Source organism: Pungitius pungitius, chromosome 21 (genome assembly GCF_949316345.1).
Source record: "Pungitius pungitius chromosome 21, fPunPun2.1, whole genome shotgun sequence".
NCBI classification, from domain to species: Eukaryota; Metazoa; Chordata; class Actinopteri; order Perciformes; family Gasterosteidae; genus Pungitius; species Pungitius pungitius.
This window is the reverse complement of record NC_084920.1, coordinates 10,809,738-10,827,841: the sequence shown is the minus strand read 5'-3', so window position 1 is coordinate 10,827,841 and position 18,104 is coordinate 10,809,738. Positions and strand designations below refer to the sequence as shown.

The 18,104-nt window shown below is 46.4% G+C and overlaps 1 protein-coding gene across 1 annotated transcript; it reads right to left on the bottom strand.

The window, feature by feature from the left end:
* Nucleotides 1–201: 201 nt before the first annotated feature.
* LOC119213289 (ras-related protein Rab-37-like) lies at nt 202–17,828 on the bottom strand. The gene is made up of 9 exons (XM_037464484.2): nt 17,481–17,828; nt 13,030–13,140; nt 5,565–5,606; nt 5,332–5,398; nt 5,171–5,223; nt 4,982–5,047; nt 3,910–3,966; nt 3,754–3,830; nt 202–2,445 (listed from the first exon to the last, which is right to left on the bottom strand). The coding sequence occupies exons 1-9, from the start codon at nt 17,649–17,651 to the stop codon at nt 2,340–2,342; spliced, it is 750 nt and encodes a 249-aa protein (XP_037320381.1). The 5' UTR covers nt 17,652–17,828; the 3' UTR covers nt 202–2,339.
* Nucleotides 17,829–18,104: the final 276 nt, after the last annotated feature.

Here is an 18,104-nt window from a genome sequence, read left to right as displayed (position 1 = left end):
ACCCAGCAAAAATAACTCAAATTTGATTTTAAATTTCCTTTATCTCTTTCTGACACGCGCGCACACACACACATACACACACACACGGACGCACACACACACACACACACACACAGATAGGCAGACACACAAACATCCCATTGTAGCTACAGTTGGCGAGAGGGTGACGGCACAGTGGATAATCACTCATATCAAGCATGCTAACGTAAAAATAGTTTATTTCATATGCAGCATACCACAGATCAAAGACAACTTTTGGCAGCGTGGTTTGACCAGAAGCAACTGTTAAATGTGTACAAGATCAAAAGGCAATCCCAATGGGATTATGATCTGAGTCAGACTTGAGAATTTTTACAACAACATTTTGCCTAAAAGAAACATTTTAAGAGCATTTTATACTGCAAACAAAATATAAGACGCTTGTGTCAAAGTAAAAACCTGAACTCAGAGCTGTTGTTTTCATTAGTTTCTCAAAGCCGCACTGTTGGTTGATTTTATCTTACCAATTGATTTTCTACCAACTCCTCGTTCCCCTTGGCTCATGTAGCTTTTCAGCGTCCTCTAAGTAATTGGTTTGGATGGCTGATAAGAGTAGAGTAGCATTGAGCAGCTAAATAGCGAGACATTCTACTCAAGAGTTGGTGGAGACCAAAACAGAGATAAGACACATACCTCTAAATGAATGTAGCAATAAGTGGCCAATAAAACTTTACATTAATGCAGCTTTTAAGGTGTTAATGATGGGGATTCATATACAAGACCTGTTTTAAATCAAAATTTAACCCTGAGTGTTGAGTTCAAATGTGAGGAAAATCTTTTGTCTGGCATTTTTGTTGGTCCTTATCCAAATATGAAACAGAGATTAATATGTTCTAGAGCCTCAGCCTATAGGTTTGGTACGTGCAATACAGTAAACATTCAACTCAAGTTTAAAATCCATAATCAAGCAATAAAAGAAGATGAAAGTTACATACTTTTTTGCAACAAAAAAGAACTTGATTCACTCATAAAGAGATTATGTACATAGGTATTTCCTATATAAAGGACCAAATTGAAAATCTGATAGTTGTCAAGTAGCTCATGTGTGACATTTGGTTTTCTGCGAGGATCCTCCTCTAGAGACATGTATCCGGTGACCAAAACATTTGCATTCCTCTGCGTGTTCACAAATAGAGTTGTGATAACAGCCTTCACATTAGACCCCCAGCTGTGCGCTGGAGCTTCTCATGAGTCAGCGAAGCGTTCATGACAGCCGGCAGTCACTTCAACTTGTCTGACCGGGTTGCGAACAGACGGGGCTTTTGTTTGAATTGCATCCACAACACAGTGTGTAGCCTTTGTCTGGATCGCAGAGGCTTACATAAAAGGTTGTAGCAATGTGGATTTTTACAGAAGTAATTCCGCTCTGAGGGTGTGCCGTTGTCTCGCTTATGTCAGGGGTGTGTGGGTGTTTTTAAGTTTATTCCACATTGGCAAACTGGTGTATTACATCTTGTACTTCCATCAGCAAATAAATTAAAGGCAGAATAAATATTTTCTTGTATAGTCAGAGTCTGATGAGGCAAATAAAAATGATTCGAACAAGGAATGATAGAATTAATCAGATGAGAAGATCAATAGCAGGCTCATGTCCCTACATTTGGTAAAAAGTTTCAGGCGGGAGTGCAACAATGGGTTGACATTTCTTGTAACATGTTGTATCATGTTGTATTATTATTATTGTAGTAATAGCATTTATTGGTAAGTAGCAAATGTTAGCATGAGCTGCGGACGCAATCAAGCAGCGCAAAAAAATAAAAAAAATGTTTAAAAAAATACATATGTAGTTTTTGTTTTAAAAGGTTTACAACTAATGTAATTTCAAATTATGATTGCCTGTGCATTAAGTGCTCGGTAGGTATGGCAGAAAAGAACATGCATTTCAGACAGAGGTAGCCTAGCTGTTTCCTTTAGCATTCATGCTAACGTAGGCTAACCAGGTCCCGACACCACCGTAGCCAGTCGGTAGGTATGGCAGATACCTAAACCATTCTTGTGTATTGGTACACAGGCATCCCAATTTAATGCCTTAACAGGCATACACAAGAATGGTTTGGATGCAAACACTGCAGAAGGCATTCAACTTTATTTAACAATAAAAGAACTTTTGATAAAATATTTATTGTCTGTGTTAACGTTGTAGTTGACCAAATAAAAACCTTGCTTTTTGTGGTAGCTCGGTTTGTTCTTTTGGCTTTTCAAATAAATGGCAGCATCATGTTTTGCGAGCAGCATTGAGTTAATTGGGCTTAGTCCCTCTGAGTACCAGAGTAGTAGAAGGACGGCTCAGAAGAGGAGATTTAGAAGTAGCTGCAGCAGCCCGACTTCTCCTTTTGTGCTTCAATGTATTCATGAATCTGGAACTTGGGCTCATTGGGATGCTGGATGGCCCGGTGCTTCAGTTCCCTGAAGAACAGAACCAGACATCAGAGTTTAGGGAACAGCAAAGATGGATTTTTGTTTTATTTGGAAGTGAAAGTAAATTATGGTGTGGACATTTTGCTAACAATCTGTAAAGAGTTTTGAATTACTATTTAAATGGTGTCATCTTATTTAATAAAACTACTCCTGTGTTGCTTAAAATAATTGTATTATTTGTACTTAAAAAAAATCTATTAGTATTAAGTATTACTGTACTAAATATAATAACTGTATTCTAAAAATTAAACATATCAATAAGTAGTTGGTGTTTTACATTCAGATTGTGATTGTGATTGTTGGAATTGCAGTTTCAAATATGATCCATTTCAACGGGTAAACTCGCAATTTCAAGATATTTATGATCTTTATTTTCTCATATTTTTATAATGTATTTGTTATCTATTGTATTCGATTGATATATTAGTGGCGTAAATTCAATGTGATGTCTTTTTAAGAAAAACATTTTTGGAGGCTATTGCGAGTTGTAAAGGAGTCATATTATTTAAAATCCCTTTATTATCCCTGTTAAATACTTTAATTTTACATAATTACTACATAAATACACACTTTATTAAGTGATTACTCATTACTTGTAAGTTCTAGACTTTAGAAAACAAATTTAATTGCGATTAATTCATTTCAAAATGTGCGATTCATTTCTTAATTTACTTTTAATCTAACGACTATATAATAATAAACACTTTATTGACATCTTTAACTTTGTTTGAATTAAATGGCATGCTAAGACCATTGGTTTAATAATACTTGATAATTTGTAAAATTTTGTAACAAAGTATTTCATCAATAGTGACGTTTGATATATAGTAGATTCATATGTTTTAATACATTGTAAAGCCTTCAGGTTTATCCTCAAATAGACTACCATTAGTGTAGTAGTTAGAAATTGCTAACTGTTATTAGGTGAGAGGAGTGATTAGGAGAGACATTTTGCCACGCTTTACTCGCGCGCTTTTACTCGCCCGACTAGTTGTAGTTAACTCGCCTTCATACGTGCCGAAAGGGGGCGTGGCTTATCTCTATTGTCTCGTAAAGACAGTTATTGCGGAGCAACTCAATGCTGATTGGCTTTTGCAAGATTGCGTCGGGTGAATTTTTCGCGTCTTTTGCGTTGCTTCTTTTGCGTCATCTGCGCCGCCCGTTGAAAATTTGCCTCTTTCACAACCAGTCGCGTCTGTGCATTGACTTTGGATGGAATCTGCTCGCGCACATTATTGGCTTCGCTTTTGGTGAGAACGCAGCATTAGAGTGCATCATGTGAGACGGGTTTCATACTTGGAAACAGCGGTGAAGGCCAGCTCTACGTTCACCCCCGTCTTGGCACTTGTCTCCATGAAAGGGACCGAGTACTCCTGAAGGAAACGAGAAGGAGCAAACCCTTGAATGAACCGTGTCGGCGATGAGTGTGCAGCGGTTGTGGGTTGTACTCACTCTGGCAAGCCTCTCTCCTTCGTCTCTCCTGATGGCTCGGTCACTGTTCATGTCAGTCTGAGAGAGAGAGAGAGATGCAGTGGAGTTTGGTTAGAATGGGACACCACAACACACACAAAATAAGGAGGCCAGGTTTGTGTGATGCATCCAGTTCAAATTTGACATCTTGCCTTGTTGACATTTTTTTTCCCCATGCATAATTGAACAGTAGCCCTACCTGTGGAGTTTCATTAGAATTCCCCGTAGAACATTTGCAAAGACATTATTCTGACCACCCAAATAAGGTGTTAGCACACGGCTTCCCCAATAGCTGGGAATAGAATAAAACGGTAATGTGGCTGATATGCACTTGTTAACTTTAGCTAGCGGTTAGCAGAACATAATAATAGGTTATGTAGATAATTTAGATTTTCCTCACCAGCATTTTTGCAAGGTGCAATAGGGAAAGGACATCAAAGTTGTTGGGGCAAACATTTTAAGGTGCAGCTGTCTGTGTGCACATCCAGCAGATTTGACAAATGATCATATCAATTTCTGCGACACCAGCGTTTCAGCATCGTTTTAGAAATTATTTCTTTCCATACTAACATGACGGATGACAAATACGCCATGAAAGCTTGTGTACACTGGGCAATTCAAATGTTTTATTATCTTTAACAATAAAAGGTTATGCTTGCTACCTAAAATCTTTCATCTTTGGTGGATGAAGGGATATATCTTTCTAAATTAGTTACAAGGCCGTGCTCATGCTCACTTTAAGACTCATACTTGTATTTAACGGGTTCCACCATAACACGTTCACAAGGTTTAATGTTAAAAAATCACAACATTCTTCTCGTTTTGCCTGTATGAGTATCCCTGTTATTCACCTTCTGTCTGAAACATTCTGTTTCTTTAAGGCTACATTCACACTCACCAGCTAATTATAAACAGCGTCTGTCTTGGACGTGGTGTGTACAAACATGTATTGTATACATGCTACCTTAAGAAACCACCGCTTTCCAGTCGGGCCTCACTAAGGATCACATCCCTCTCTGTTTTCTCAAGACTTCCAACAATTCCCTCTCCTCACCTTGTTGCCCAGCAACATGATGACTACGTCGCTCTGTGCGTACTCGTGGATCTCTGTTAACCATGCCTGAAACGAGAGGGACAAACGGTCATCTGTTAGTGCAGATAAAGTGTCTTTTGGAAATTTGGAAGGCAAGGTTGACTACAATGACACATATCCCGCCAGACGGTAGACTTTTTCCATACTGACCCTTATGTTGTCAAAGGAGGTTTTGCTGGTGATGTCGTACAGGAGGAGCAATGCTTTAGAGAAGAAAATAAAAACATTTTATATTGCGGCCCATCTCTACTATGAGTGGGTATAAAAGCAGAGGAGAGTGGGACATTGACTGCGTCCTTCATTTGCCTCACCGTGTGCATCTCTGTAATACGCATGTGTCACACTCCTGAACCTTTCCTGCCCGGCTGTGTCCCAAATCTGAAACAGAAAAGGGAAACAAAGAGCTTGGCCTGGCTCCACTTGGCAACGTCTCATTTAAAGTGTCGACACTGGTTTTCCAAGAGGAAACCTGCCTGGGCTCTAAAAATAGGTTGCCATTGTGGGAGCACATCAAGTCCTCAGTGTAAGTGATTTACTCACTGACCTGTAGTCTGACCTTTACGTCGTCAACAGTCACCACTTTATTCTGGGAAGAGAAGAGAGATTTCAATTCATGTTAAAATGGGCACTTGGTACAACTAAATATCTTCTAAATAACTCTAATTTGTTTTACTTTCTAGAGATTTCTGCATCTACACCAACATGCTGAAAAAATATGATATACACCAATATATTAACTAGCAGCACATCTTTGAAGAATCAGTATCTCATTATGATCTCATCCCTGATCTTCCTAGTTGTATAGTATGTGTATATACTTGCAGAAAACTTCACACAGTCGGTTAGCATTTGTGTTTGAGGCTCCAACCCGTGGTTAAAGATGTGAAGTGGTTCCGTTTAAGTTGATGCAACTAAACCAACTAAACTTCAACCGAGCAAGTCATGTTGATCTACCCCGGGCCAACGAGTAGCAGCGGTAAACTAATGGCGTTCCATACAGTGAGCGCAAAAAAAAATAACCAACGACAATCCCTTTAAACTTCCTCTGTTGCTTTAAATATCAAATGATGACTCAGATGGATTTACACTGTAAATAGTCGTATAGTTTAGTTTCCTTTTCTATCAAGACAACAAGGGCTACTTACCAAACATTGATATATGCCACCATAGGAATGCAAATAGAATGCCGCGTAACTACTCTACACTCACTCGCCAGTTTTCTTTTAAATGTTTTTGTCCCATACATGCGTCGGATTAAAAGCCGGTCACACCAGCAACATTTTAGCAAAATCAATAAAGTTCAACAGAATCAGGACATCTAAGTCCTTTTGCTGGCATGCCGCGGCAAGTCTGGGACAGTTTCCAGACAGGCGTCAGAGAGAAAGCTGATAGTCCACGATATACTTTCAGTGAGTTGGGAGAGCAGCGATGAGGAATACGAAGCGGAATATGAAAATAAAGTGGATCCATTTGAAGATGTTTAAGTGTATTTACAAAAACAATGTTTTGTATTATCACAATAATGCTGGATGTGACTCCTCTGACTACTGCTGTCACCCCTCTGACTACTGCTGCCACCCTTCTGACTACTGCTGCCATCCCTCTGACTACTGCTGCCACCCCTCTGACTACTGCTGCCACTCCTGTGACTACTGCTGCCACCCCTCTGACTACTGCTGCCATCCCTCTGATTACTGCTGCCACCCCTCTGACTACTGCTGCCACCCCTCTGACTACTGCTGCCATCCCTCTGACTACTGCTGCCACTCCTGTGACTACTGCTGCCATCCCTCTGACTACTGCTGCCACTCCTGTGACTACTGCTGCCACCCCTCTGACTACTGCTGCCACTCCTGTGACTACTGCTGCCACCCCTCTGACTACTGCTGCCATCCCTCTGATTACTGCTTCCACCCCTCTGACTACTGCTGCCATCCCTCTGACTACTGCTGCCACTCCTGTGACTACTGCTGCCATCCCTCTGACTACTGCTGCCACTCCTGTGACTACTGCTGCCACCCCTCTGACTACTGCTGCCACTCCTGTGACTACTACTGCCATCCCTCTGACTACTGCTGCCACTCCTGTGACTACTACTGCCATCCCTCTGACTACTGCTGTGACTATTAAGTACTAGTGCCATAAGGAGGATCTCGGCATTGCTGCCGTCCTGATGGTGCTGATGTTATTGCCTGTATGTCAAAAGACAATAACATACAATAGGACATACAATGTCTAATAACAATGTACATGTGGGGTTACGGGACAGGGTCACAAGGGGGAGCCACAGTAATTCAGGAGGTAGCTGGTGGGACTCTTGTTCTCTCTTCTGTGGTCTAATCAGTTTGATGCAGGGCAGCTGGGAGGAGTGCACTCATCGCTGGCAGCTGCTGCAAGTCTTCAGGGAGCAGTTAAAGAGGGACATCTTTCAGAGGTTCGGCGCCGAGGGATTGCCGAGTACAGCCTTCCAGACACGCGTTTTCCTGGGTCCGGAGACTTCAGTGGCTTCCATCCCTACGTCACGAGGGAGACACGGGACGCCGCCGACGACGGCGGTGCATTGCCGGAAGGCCTGAGTATTTGAGTTGTTTTTGAGAGACATTCAGTTCTACGTTCGGTGCGGAGGATTGCCGGAAGGCCAGAGTATTTCAGTTGTCGTTTGGAAAGAGAGACAATAAATACGCATTTTGTGTTTATACTTTACCTGTTTCCGGCGTTTGCTTCTGGATCCCTCTCACGAGCCGTGACAGAATCCCTCGGCCAGACAACATGGATCCAGCAAACCCGGCATCCGTGCAGGAGGCTCTCAGCGCCCAGGGAGCGATGGTGGGGAGGCACGAGCAGATGCTGGTGCTGATGATGGAGTCCTTGGAGAGGCTGAATCGACGGATGGACCGGCCTGGGACGTCGGGGGCTGCGGCATCGGGAGGTCCGGATCTTCCAGGGAGAGAGGAGGACCAGGGTCCGACCAACGCCGCCAACGACCGGGAGCCGCGGGTTCCACTGCCAGAACCGTATGCAGGGGAAGCCGGGGGGTGCGGCCGCTTCTTACTGAACTGCGAGCTCGTGTTCGACCTGCAGCCCCGCAGTTATCCCACCGACAGAGCCAAGATAGCCTTTTGTATGAATTTGTTTCGGGGAAGGGCGGCCCAGTGGGCGACCGCGTTGTGGGGGGGTCAGTCCTCGGCGTTGAGCTCTTTCGCGGGTTTTTCTGAGGAACTGCGACGTGTGTTCGACCACCCGGTGCGGGGGCAGGATGCTTTGAATAGGCTGCTGTCGCTGCGGCAGGGGTCTGGATCAGTGGCGGACTTTGCTATCTCGTTCCGGATCCTTGCCGCCGAGAGCGGTGCCAACGAACACACGCTAAGGACCATTTTTGCGCGGAACCTGTCGGAGACCCTGAAAGACGAGCTGCTCTCTCGCGACGCCACCGCCACTTTGGAGCAGCTTATTTCGTTGGCGATTACGATGGATAATCGCATTCAGGAACGTGAACGCGAGCGGGGGAGGCGGCCGTCGCGTCCGCAGTTCACGGGGGGGGAGGTTTCGAGCCCGGTTGGGTCGGGGGGGGAGTTTTCGGGAGGCGCGGGCGAGCCGATGCAGTTGGGGCGGGCTCGGTTGACTCCGTCCGAACGCGAACGGCGGTTTAGTCGTCGACTGTGTTTGTATTGCGGACGCGCGGGACATTATGCTAGGAACTGTCCGGAGTCCCCAAACGGGGCTCCTCACCAGGCGGAGAGGACCTCCTGGTGAGTAACGCGGCGTCCTCTACTATCCCATCCCGTATTTCCATTCCGGCCATTCTACTGTTTCATTCCCATAATCACTCGACCACCGCCCTCGTGGACTCCGGTTCTGATGCTAATTTTATGGACGAGGGACTAGCCGCCCGGTTGCGAGTACCGTTAGAGACGCTCGAGGGCGCCAGGGCAGTTAACGCGCTAGATGGTCGACTGATCAGCCGGGTCACGCATCGCACAGGCCCCCTCACGCTCCGTATATCGGGAAACCATTCAGAAACCATTCAGTTGCTAATTATTCCGTCTCCGGCGAGTCCGATCGTGCTGGGTCTCCCGTGGTTAAAACTTCATAACCCCATGGTGGATTGGACAACTATGGCCATCGCGGGCTGGAGCGTGGGGTGTCATGCCCGGTGTCTGCGGGCTGCGGGGGGAACACCAGCGACGCCAGTGGTACCATCACTTCCTCCAGACTTATCCACGGTTCCATCAGTCTACCATGACCTTGCGCAGGTGTTTAGTAAGGACAAGGCTTGTACTCTGCCACCGCACCGACCTTTCGATTGTGCGATAGACTTGCTCCCGGGGGCTCCGCTGCCCACTAGCCGTCTTTTCAACATCTCCCGCCCGGAACGGTTAGCAATGGAAAAATACGTTCGGGAGTGCCTGGACGCGGGTCTCATCCGTCCTTCGTCCGCCCCGTTAGGCGCGGGGTTCTTTTTCGTTGAGAAAAAGGACCACTCACTGCGTCCGTGCATTGACTATCGGGGCTTGAATCAAATCACGATAAAGAATAAGACTCCATTGCCGTTAATCGACCCGTCATTCGAACCTCTCTCTCAGGCGCAGTTTTTTACCAAGCTGGATCTCCGAAACGCCTATCATTTGGTTCGTATCCGCGAAGGTGATGAATGGAAGACGGCCTTTAACACGCCCATGGGGCAATTCGAGTATCGGGTCATGCCGTTTGGGTTGACAAATGCCCCGGCCGTCTTCCAGTCATTAATGAATAATCTGTTTCGGGATATCACCAGTAGCTTCGCTTTCATTTATCTGGACGATATCCTGATTTTCTCCCGGTCCCTCGCCGAGCACCAGCAACAGGTGCGACTGGTGCTGCGGCGACTTTTGGAAAACAGGCTATACGTTAAACCCGAGAAGTGCGAATTTCACGTGGCGTCGGTTCGTTTCCTCGGGTTTGTGATTGCGCGGGGGCAGGTGGAACCGGATCCTGATAAGATTCGAGCGGTAGCAGACTGGCCGATCCCGGGCACGCGGAAGGACTTGCAGCGGTTCCTGGGGTTCGCAAATTTTTATCGCCGGTTTGTGAGGGACTTCAGTAGAGTGGCCGCACCTCTCACCGCGCTAACATCCACCAAGGCATCCTTCTGCTGGACGCCAGAAGCACAGGGGGCGTTTAGTAAATTGAGGTCTCTCTTCACCAGCGCCCCTATTCTTAGGCACCCTGATTCCGCTCGGCAGTTTGTGGTGGAAGTGGATGCGTCGGAAGCAGGGGTCGGGGCCGTTCTGTCTCAGCGAGATCCGTCAACGCAGAAGTTACATCCATGTGCTTTCTTCTCCAAACGGTTGAGTCCGGCGGAGAAGAATTATGACGTCGGGAATCGGGAGCTGCTGGCAGTGGTCCTCGCGCTACAGGAATGGCGGCATTGGTTGGAGGGTAGCCTGCAGCCCTTCTGGATTTGGACGGATCACAAGAATCTGGCGTACATCCAGGCAGCTCGGAGGCTGAATTCCCGACAAGCACGGTGGGCCTTGTTCCTCAGCCGTTTCCAGTTTACGTTGTCCTATCGCCCGGGAAGCAAGAACGGCAAGCCGGACGCCCTTTCCAGGATCTTCCCGCCGCCGGCATCACCGGATTCCACGCCCATACTTCCGTCCGAGTGTATTGTAGGTGCGGCAACTTGGGAGATCGAGTCGGTGGTGCAGGAGGCGCAGCGGGGGGAGTCGGTGCCAGAGGGGGGACCAGCGGACCGCCTGTTCGTGCCACGGACGGTCAGATCGCAGGTACTTCAGTGGGGCCATTCATCGAAGCTGACGTGTCATCCGGGGGCGAGACGGACGGCTCTCTTCATTCGTCAGCGGTTTTGGTGGCCGGGACTGGATCGAGACACGAGGGCGTTTGTGGCGGCGTGCCCCGAATGTGCCAGAGGTAAGGCCTCGCATCAGGCCTCGGCGGGCCTGCTGCAACCATTGCCTGTCCCGGGCAGGCCGTGGTCCCACATCGGGGTGGACTTTGTTACGGGCTTGCCTCCATCCGACGGGAACACAACCATTCTGACCATAGTGGACCGTTTTTCCAAGGCGGTTCATTATGTTCCCCTCACCAAACTGCCTTCTGCGTTGGAGACCGCCGAGCTGTTGGTCTTGCATGTGTTCCGGATTCACGGGATCCCTATGGACATTGTATCCGACAGAGGACCGCAGTTCGCGTCTAAGGTATGGGGTGCGTTTTGCAGGGCTGTGGGGGCAAGGGCCAGTTTATCTTCAGGGTATCATCCACAGTCCAACGGACAGACTGAGCGGGCAAATCAAGACCTGGGGTCGGCGTTGCGGTGCATCGCGGCGCGGCATCCGGTGTCATGGAGCAAGTTCCTGCCATGGGTGGAGTATGCCCACAATTCCCTGTCACGTTCTGCTACGGGGATGTCGCCATTTATGGTCTGTTTCGGTTTTCAGCCCCCGTTGTTTCAGATCCAGGAGGCAGCAGTGGCAGTCCCGTCCGTCGATGACCATCTCCGGCGGATTCAGGAGGTGTGGGACTCGGCGCGGGCAGCTATCACCCGGTCGGGGGAGATCAACAAGAAGATGGCTGACCGACATCGCGTCCCCGCACCGGCGTACAGGGTAGGACAGCAGGTGTGGTTGTCCGCGAAGGACCTCCCCCTGGCAACGGAGGGCCGCAAGATGAACCCAAGGTACGTCGGACCATACCCTATCGAACGGATCGTCAACCCTTCGGCGGTTCGTCTGACCCTGCCGGCGGCCCTGAAGGTACATCCGACGTTTCACGTCTCGCTGTTGAAACCGGTGGGGGAGAGCGAATTCAGCCCTCCGGCCAATGCTCCCCCGGCTCCCCTGGTCATCGAGGGGCATCCAGCACACAGGGTTTCCCGGATACTGGACGTCCGGCGTCGGGGGCGGGGGTTTCAATATCTGGTGGACTGGGAGGGGTATGGACCGGAGGAACGAGCTTGGCTGCCCCGCCGGCAGATTTTTGGCTCCACATTATTCCGGGAGTTCTATCGGGACAATCCGGGTAAGCCCGGGCGGCCGCCAGGAGGCGCCCGTTGAGGGGGGGGTACTGTGGGGTTACGGGACAGGGTCACAAGGGGGAGCCACAGTAATTCAGGAGGTAGCTGGTGGGACTCTTGTTCTCTCTTCTGTGGTCTAATCAGTTTGATGCAGGGCAGCTGGGAGGAGTGCACTCATCGCTGGCAGCTGCTGCAAGTCTTCAGGGAGCAGTTAAAGAGGGACATCTTTCAGAGGTTCGGCGCCGAGGGATTGCCGAGTACAGCCTTCCAGACACGCGTTTTCCTGGGTCCGGAGACTTCAGTGGCTTCCATCCCTACGTCACGAGGGAGACACGGGACGCCGCCGACGACGGCGGTGCATTGCCGGAAGGCCTGAGTATTTGAGTTGTTTTTGAGAGACATTCAGTTCTACGTTCGGTGCGGAGGATTGCCGGAAGGCCAGAGTATTTCAGTTGTCGTTTGGAAAGAGAGACAATAAATACGCATTTTGTGTTTATACTTTACCTGTTTCCGGCGTTTGCTTCTGGATCCCTCTCACGAGCCGTGACAGTACAAAGGCTCTCTTCTGCTTCTGTATGAGATACAGCTGACTTAAATAGTCCCATTGTAAGCCCATGTGCCATTAGATGGTGAGAACACCTAACACAATACAAAGTGGATGATAATTCAGCTGGGTGCAAGCGAAGGTCAAATCAAGAGACACAACAAACGACTGTTTGTTTAAATCCAAGGAGAAATTGAATTATCTAGCTTATTTTTATTACATAATGTTCAAAGCGACTTGAAAACGGCGGGCTACAGACCAATGGGGGACGTCGCGGTGACTAGATCCACTTTTTATATGAAGCATTTTTCTGTGAGCAACGCAGTCAATTCCATTTACCTCCGATGTATAGACGCAAAAGCAGACATCTAACAGAAACTATCAGCAAGACTTTTGTTGTGATATGGTTAAACGGACACTCAAATGTATGTGACGTTTGAGATAAACACATACCGTGAATCCAATGCCCACTGTAGCAGAAAAGGAACCAGGGATGAACTTCCCCTGATCAAACTGCACCAACAGTGACGTCTTTCCAACTCCACTGTCCCCGACCAAGATTGTCTGCAGAACAAAAGAGAAAAAATATATAATCAGAATCAGCCTCAAATATGTCCTGGCCCTAACCTCTCAAATCTTGTGTTATGAGTCGGCATTTGCGTCACGGTGGGCATTTCTGTTCTTGAGCAACACAAATAATCTAATCTTTTCAAAGAGCTCGGCAGTGTCCCGCACAGTGTGTGCAATTAGCCATTTGAGACAAGGCAGCTGAGGCATCCAACTTAGTCACTAGCAGTCAATACCTCATCTCATATGGGCCTGTCCTTCATTTTTAGCCTACTTAGAAAAGTCACGCTGAGGTACACACACACACACACACAGCTTCCAACTGTGACGAATATAGTCACCGAGACACCGCCGAGCTGTTCCCTCTTTTTCCAAGAAACATTTGGGATATTTTGATGCTAAAAATGCAACATGAGTATCTTCAATGTGGCATCTGAAGGATACATTTGTTCCCCTGCAGTTAATGTACGCTGATGTCCAGGTAAAACAAGACGTCAAGTATTGTGTTATGAATGTTCAACCTGAAAGAGCTTCTCAGACTGCCTTATTCATATACAAATGTCCATCTGGGCAGGTACCTTCATTGTCCTCCCTGCACTGCCTTCATTTTTCTGTCACTGGCTACACATGCACACATAATGCTTCACTAAAAACCTGAAGAAACCTGTGAAATGTGTTCTTAGATATCCTGTTGTGACCCTTGGGTGGGATGGATGGCCACAATCTAGACAAGCTGGAAATAGAAATGTGTGCGTCCCTGAGGTGACGTGTGTTTGCTACCAGGCAATAGAAGGCAGGGAATGTACAGGGAAGTAAACCAGTTTGTGGTTGATATTTGACTCAGTTTTGAGACTTATGAATGGTATTGTGCTGAAAGGATTAGAGCTGAGAAGCGGAAGAGGCTTTTCTCAACAACCAGGCTAGCCTTCCTTTGATGTCAGCGTTTAGAGGGATTTTAGGAACTCTCGGAAGTGTGTCACTGCTGAGTTGTGGATGAAATATGGAAGCATTATCAAATATAAGGCATCCCGAGATTTGTCATATCAAATTTAATCAGGTAATGTTGCTGATTTCAGTTCTCTCTGTTCAAGGGAAAAGTCACTGTGGCAATTGAAAGATGGTAGACAAAAACATAATGGCTTGTTAGCGTAGCCTCTCTAAAAAATTTGGCTAAACCTAGGCGGGTTTAGGGAGCTTGACTAGTACCTTGCTAACATGTGCTAACACTCTAAAATCATCCCAGGACTCCACATATGCAACCTACAACGATAGCACATTCATCATTCATTCATTGGACCCTGTTTCTGCCTCAAGTCATGGCCCTAAAATGAATTGAATCATCTACATTCAGAGGTTTTAACCAATCGCTTATTGTTTTCATGCAGAGGTAGACAAACAAGGTATTTCATGTCAACTGCATGTAGCTGATTGAGCCAAACTACTACTATGGGATTTGGCAGTTAGCGAGTAAGGAATCAAGCAAAACAGCTTTGTTTTTGAAAATAAGTATATCAGCATTATTATTTTTACAACACGTATCTGTGATTCCCAGATATTGTTTACGGACACAGAGCTCCGGGTTAAGCCAATTGCGGACAAAACCAGAACATCCAGTCACTGTGGTGTCAACATGTCCAGTAGGGAGCCAGACAGAGCTACTCCCGTTAACCCATATTTGAATAGCAAGACCGGCACACAGTATTGAGAAGAGAGCCTAGCTGACAAAGCCTGTGTTTGTTGTCAACCTTTCTAAAATGAAAAAAATAGATTTGTGTATGTATGGTACACTCAGATCACTGTCAGGCAGGCTGGCCAAACATGCTAATGGTTACAGCCCAACTTTAGAGCAGATAACCACGCGCTTTCACCCGTTGGTTTTTCGTTGGGATATCATTTGTGTGAAGCCAATGCAAAAGAAAACGACTCTACTTGATTTATTCCCTCAGTAAACATTGTAAACATTAGTTTGCGGTCTCAATCAGGCATTCAAGCGTGAAGTTCATTTAGTAAAGGATGGTTCCTTTAAGAGAAAACATGTCCACTTCTTTTCTTACTACAGGCCAAGGTGCCAAATCCTGCTGATAGAAAACTTGTCACAGGGTATTTTACACATAGGGGTCTTAAAATCAGACTCTCACAATAGTGAAGCTCTTTAAAATAGATGAGAAAGCTTATTACAGACATGCGGAGCGTGACAGAAACCAGCTTATTATTCATCGGCTCCTCCTGAGCCTTAATGGCATTTGTTTCCTGTTTACTGGATGACACTGAAAGCACGTAACATAATGCCTGCATGTGCGCATGTGATGGCAGACGCAGTTGAGGGAAAAAAAACGCCTTTGTGGCGGGGGAGGAGGCTTACGACGCTGTTTCCATGGTAACAGAGGTTAGCTGGGAAGTGAGCCAGTCTCATAAAATCCTCACTGGAGACTGGAGGCAATTAGGTGATGGCACCGCAGATGTTCGGGAATTATACGAGGATGATATGAAGAGTTTATTAGACTCTCTAATAACATTCATGGTAAATATATTTTAAAAAGATTCCCTTTACTGTATGGGAAGACTGAGAGTTTAAGGGAATGGAGAGAAATTGTCTATGCCTAAGCAATGGGGGAAAAAAGACCCTCCCGGAGAGTATAAAATCTGTGGTACAAAGCCAAAAAGGAAATTTAGCTTGACTATTTTCATTTTTGCTCTAATTTAAATTGATATGCCTGGAAATGGAATCCACAAAACAGCCACCATATCAGAGCTTCCAGTATTAAAGGTTTGAATTCATGGTATGAGTGATACACTTAAGCTTAAGTGAAAAGGCCGCTCTAGCGAAGCAATTGTTCTAATTATCTTTCATGAAATAAAACCACACTGTGGAAGAGACCTGCCAATCATAAGGCAGCCCCGCCCTCAAACATACTTTAATCCTGTACTGAAGAAGATTTGCTACTAGAGATTCAGAACATAAACTCACGTTCACAATGTGGTAAATCAAGAGGGAAGTAGAGTCATTTTGCAGGAGCAAAGAGCCAAAGTGCATTGTGGTTAGGGTAAGCCGGTACACGGCTCATCTAACCAATAAGTCAGCTCTCGCTACTGACAGAAAGATGCATAATCTCAAGGACTAAAAGTATTCTCTGGAAAGATTGACTTTAAGTGCATTCACACCGCAGCATGATTGTGACCACTCGAGAAGCGGCCACATTTCCCTGTGATTTTCAAACACCATCAGAGAAATAACAAAATGTCTTTAATGTCATAGACTAAATCATTGCTGGTTTTTCACAGCGACCGACATTTCAAGAGAGATGTCACAAACTAAGGCGAGCTTTGACGCCTCCCTCACGCGTAGCTCGGCGCTTTTCCTGCAACGCGGCTTCTCAATGTGACATGACCTCTCACGAGGCCTGCGGGGAGTTTCTCTTTTCTTTCTGTTGCGTCTTCAATGAGGTCAGAGGCCAGCACTCTTGAGCTGAAAAGGGTTTGTTCCTCCCTGTCACAATGTCACTGTACTCTAAAAGAATAGCTTTTTTTGACTGACTCTAATCACACAGTCTTCATCCAGCTAATGCAATTGTCCCATTATCACGTGACCTATTAAAAGTCACAAGGGGGTGAGAGTTTTGGACCCACAGCCACACAAGGGACTAGCTAGTTCAAGTGTGGCCCATCTTAGTGCACTGCTCATATTAAACCAGTTTTAGCCTCTTTGCACTGGTTACCGATCCCGTTTTTGTCCCTTTTGAAGTCCTATCCTCATTACTCAACTTCAGATCTGCCTGGTTAAGCCGTTGCTGATCAGAGTCCAGCATCTTCTGCTTTGCGCAAGTCACTCGCTGAGTCCTAATACACACATTACAGGCCAGCTTGTCCATAGAACACTGCTATGGCTGTGTTGCTGCCCGATTTTATGCTTGTTTTAATGCTTGATTGTACTGTTATTATATTTGTAAAGAACTTTCCCAAAACTGAGCCTTTATGCCTCTTTTGATTGAACGTTGTCACTGTAAAAAAGGGTTTTTTTAATAGTAATGATAATTATTATTGTTAATAACAATAATAAAAGGGACAAATGTCTTCCTTGAGAGCATTTTCTTATACCAAGTGAGCTCATTTGAGGACCCATTCAAATCCGAAGCATGCAGTGACAGTTCATCAGACGACGAGCAACGACGATCAGCACCACGGAGAGCGCCCTCACTCCCCCCGCGGCTAGGGGACTCTCAGAAAGGTCGGAAAGAAGACTGGGGCCAAAACATCTTAAAAGGCTGCGCTCCAAATGAAGGAAACACATGGGTTGGTGGCACAAATGTCCTTCATTCATTGTAAAGATGTCGACATACCTTGTGTACGAAGTCTTCGTCGTAAATCGGAGCCGGGGGAGACTTCGGCTGGCCGTCGGTGGTCTCTTTGGATTCGTACGCGCTGTCGGGTTGGATCTCCGGGTACGCCGTGGTGTAGTGCGCCGAGATCGGTTCCATGGACTCCATCCGCTCCATCCTTTCGTCCTCCATGCGCGCTTTATTTTGACAACGGAGGAGCCCGCTGAGGAGAATGAGGGCTGACAAAACACGCAACTCCGTCTCCCTCCCTGCCCATGCAGCCGTCTCCGCTTTATTTTAAAAGGCTCGTCGTGATCATGCGTAGCCGAATAAGATACAGCCGGGAAGGGGTGGGAGGAGGATACTGGGAGTGGGTGAGAAGGACTGGAAGGGAGGATGATGATGAGGAGGAGGTAAACAATACGTATAATTGTATACATTTAGTACGTTATTAAACCGCTTCGCGCTGCAGGTCAGTTCAATTCTTTCAACTTTTAGTTCAAATTCAAAAAGGTCTTAATTAGAAAATTAGAAAAACTGCTGCTTCATATCTGAAAACTCATTTGGACCCTTTTTTCAATTCAGCACTGAAAAAGAAAAAATCGTATTTAGATAATCATACATATAGAGGCAAAAGTAAAGTAC